This window comes from Chanodichthys erythropterus, chromosome 14 (assembly GCF_024489055.1).
Source record: "Chanodichthys erythropterus isolate Z2021 chromosome 14, ASM2448905v1, whole genome shotgun sequence".
NCBI lineage: Eukaryota > Metazoa > Chordata > Actinopteri > Cypriniformes > Xenocyprididae > Chanodichthys > Chanodichthys erythropterus.
In genome coordinates this window covers 15,703,624-15,706,725 of record NC_090234.1, presented here as the reverse complement: position 1 = coordinate 15,706,725, position 3,102 = coordinate 15,703,624, and the positions used below count along the sequence as shown (strand labels likewise).

The window sequence follows — 3,102 nt, the reverse complement described above, 5'->3', positions numbered from 1 at the left end:
TTATTCACATGCACATGAATTTGTTAATCTTGTTGTAATGTTAGTGAATTTGGAGTATTCTAAATGAGCGGCCGTGTGCACAAGGTTAGTCATTTTCCCAATTTAAACACAATTCTCTAAAATAACTTGAAAACATTATATGCATGAAAAATGTCTTTATTAAAGATTTGCAAGCTTAATAAAAGTATTGAAAATTGATGTACTAACCATTGACATTGAACCACATGACCACGTCCTTTATAGTCTTGCAAAATTCTCAAAATCCATTCATGAGTGCTGTTTATAAAGTTTCTAACACCTCTTTGTTTTTGTTTTTTGTTGTTTGCTTATTGTTTAGGCTTAAAGATGCAGTGGACCCCAGAGCATGCGCAGTGGGCCGAGCAACATTTCGACATCTCATCAACCACACGTTCCCCCGCACATAAAGCAGAGGCGTATCGTGGACACCTGCAGCGGACCTACCAGTATGCCTGGGCCAATGACGACATATCAGCATTGACAGCCTCCAACCTTCTGAAGAAGTACGCAGAGAAGTATTCTGGTATCCTGGAGGGTCCCAGTGAGCGGGCGCTCCTCTGCTCATACTCCGAGAGTGCCCCAGGACTCTTGAATGGACGCAAGTCGGAGAGTGAAGCATGGCAGGAGGGGATCTACCCAATGAGCTGTGCTGCAGATGTGGTTTCTGCTAGTAAGACTGGAATGACGGCCGCCCTGCCTCCTCCAGATGTGACGGCAAGTGTTGGCAGCTCCACGGGGGTGGCTAGTAGCTTGAGCGAGCCTAGCTACTCCAGCAGTAACTGTGGGAATCATGCGTCTACTGCACTGCACTCGGGGATCCCCTCTCAGGAATTCGCTAGCAGTTACAATGGCTCGTACTTGCATTCCACTTACAGTGGCGGGCAAAGCACACCAGCTCTCCCGTCCCCACATCCCTCACCTTTGCACAGCGCTGGGCTCCTTCAGCCTCCACCCCCGCCACCTCCAACCCTGGTGCCCAGCTACAACGCAGGTTCCCCCAATCTCTCCAGTTACAATTACCCTCCAGCAGGGTATCCCCCACAGACTGCTGTTGCCCCAGGCTACAGCCCAGGAGGAGCACCACCTCCTTCAGCTTACTTGCCCTCAGGCATTGCTGCCCCCACTCCCCTACCTCCTTCCACCCTTCCCGGTTACTCCTACCAGTCCCACAGCCATGCGCCAATTGCACCAACCCCTTTGAATGGCAGCTCGGCCAACACACTGAAAAGAAAAGCATTTTACATGACGGGCCAGGGAGATATGGATTCCAGTTATGGAAATTTCAACTACAGCCAGCAGCGTTCTGCTCAAAGCCCCATGTACAGAATGCCAGACAACAGTCTTGTTGACTCAACCAGAGGGAATGGATTTGACAGGAATGCTGACACATCATCTTTGGCGTTTAAGCCTACAAAGCAGTCAATGCCACCAGATCAGCAGCGGAAGTTTGGCAGCCAGTCCGGCAGGGCACTAACCCCTCCTTCATACGGATCCTCCAAAGGTTCCTTGGGATCCCTGCGGTCAGGCGAGTCATTCGGAAAGTTTGGTTCCCCCGTTTTGAGTGACCATGGTGACGACAACCGACAGCATCTCCCCCATTCCATGGGCACGGCGACTTCATCAAGCCACCCTGCTGAGGAGCAGTTAAAAAACAGCGATGCTAGTTTGGTAGAGATGGTCACCACTGAGATTCTGCAGCAGACGCCCCCTGTTGACTGGAGTGACATTGCTGGACTGGAGATGGCAAAAGCCACCATCAAAGATGAGGTCCTGTGGCCTATTCTGAGGCCAGACATGTTCAGCGGAATGGCCACATTACCTCGCAGCATCCTTCTCTTTGGACCTCAGGGCACGGGCCGGACTCTGCTTGGTCGGTGTATGGCCAGTCAGCTTGGCGCTGCTTTCCTCCTGCTTAGTGGCTCTGCGCTGGTCACAAAGTGGCTGGGAGAGGGCGAAAAGATTGTGCAGGCCTCATTTCTTGTCGCTCGCTGCCGGCAGCCTTCGGTGGTTTTCATCAGTGATGTTGATCTGCTGTTGTCTGCCCAGTTGAGCGAAGAAAGCCCGGTGAACCGAATCAAGAGCGAACTCCTCCTCCAGCTTGATGGAGTTCTAAGCTCACCAGAGGAACATGTTCTGGTGGTGTGTTCCACCAGCAAACCTGAAGAGATTGATGAGTCTCTACGAAGGTACTTTGTAAAGCGGTTGCTCGTCCCCTTACCGGATGCCACTGCGCGACATCAGATAATCAGCCAGCTGCTCTCACAGCACAACTACTGCCTCAGCGACAAAGAGGTTGCGCTGCTTGTTCAGCGGACAGACGGCTTCTCCGGGCTGGATGTGGTCCGACTTTGCCAAGAGGCCATGGTCGGTCCTCTCCATGGCATGTCCGGTGCAGACATTTCCGGAATGATGCCAGGTCAAATGAGACCGGTATCATATCAAGACTTTGAGAATGTGTTTTGCAAAATCCAGCCCAGCATATCACAGAAAGAACTTGATACATACACTGAATGGAATAAGATGTTTGGCTGTAGTCAGTAAAGAGTGAGGGCATAATTAAGTCAGTGGGGTGACCTCCCCTACTCTAAAAGGGGACACAATTCAGAATTCTTTGGGTGACACATGCAGTTAAACAGTGTGGTTATTACAAATGTAGATGACCCCTAAAGAAGAACCTGAAGGACGGGTCAGATAGAGTTGAATGATGCATGACTGTACTTAAGTCAAGGTCTGGCCCTTTGCACATAATCCAGACAGAGAAATACTGTTTTCTGGGCTCAGTACTGCAGACGCAGAGCTCTACTTACCGAGGGGCTCTGTAAGTGAGGACAAACTTCTTTGTGTGTAAATATCATTCTGCTGTTTTTGAGATTCTGTTGCTATGAAGTGCCTGAAGTGGTGCTTTATTGATTTGGATTTGAATTTGTTTGCCTCACCATCTCATTGGTGGCATGTGCTAATATAGAGAGCTTTAACATGAAACTAAAACAGACAGTTCTGCTTTTTGTTCCTTTCCTTGTTTTTGACACTTCTTTCAAAAGAACAACAGTATTCCTCAATCAAGTCTGACCTGTAGACCCCAGG

General features: G+C 49.5%; 1 protein-coding gene across 1 annotated transcript; it reads left to right on the top strand.

The window, feature by feature from the left end:
• The first annotated feature begins 345 nt into the window (after positions 1-345).
• On the top strand, positions 346-2,559 carry fign (fidgetin). Its single transcript, XM_067410591.1, has one exon. The coding sequence runs from the start codon at positions 346-348 to the stop codon at positions 2,557-2,559; it is 2,214 nt and encodes a 737-aa protein (XP_067266692.1).
• The last annotated feature ends 543 nt before the right edge of the window (positions 2,560-3,102 follow it).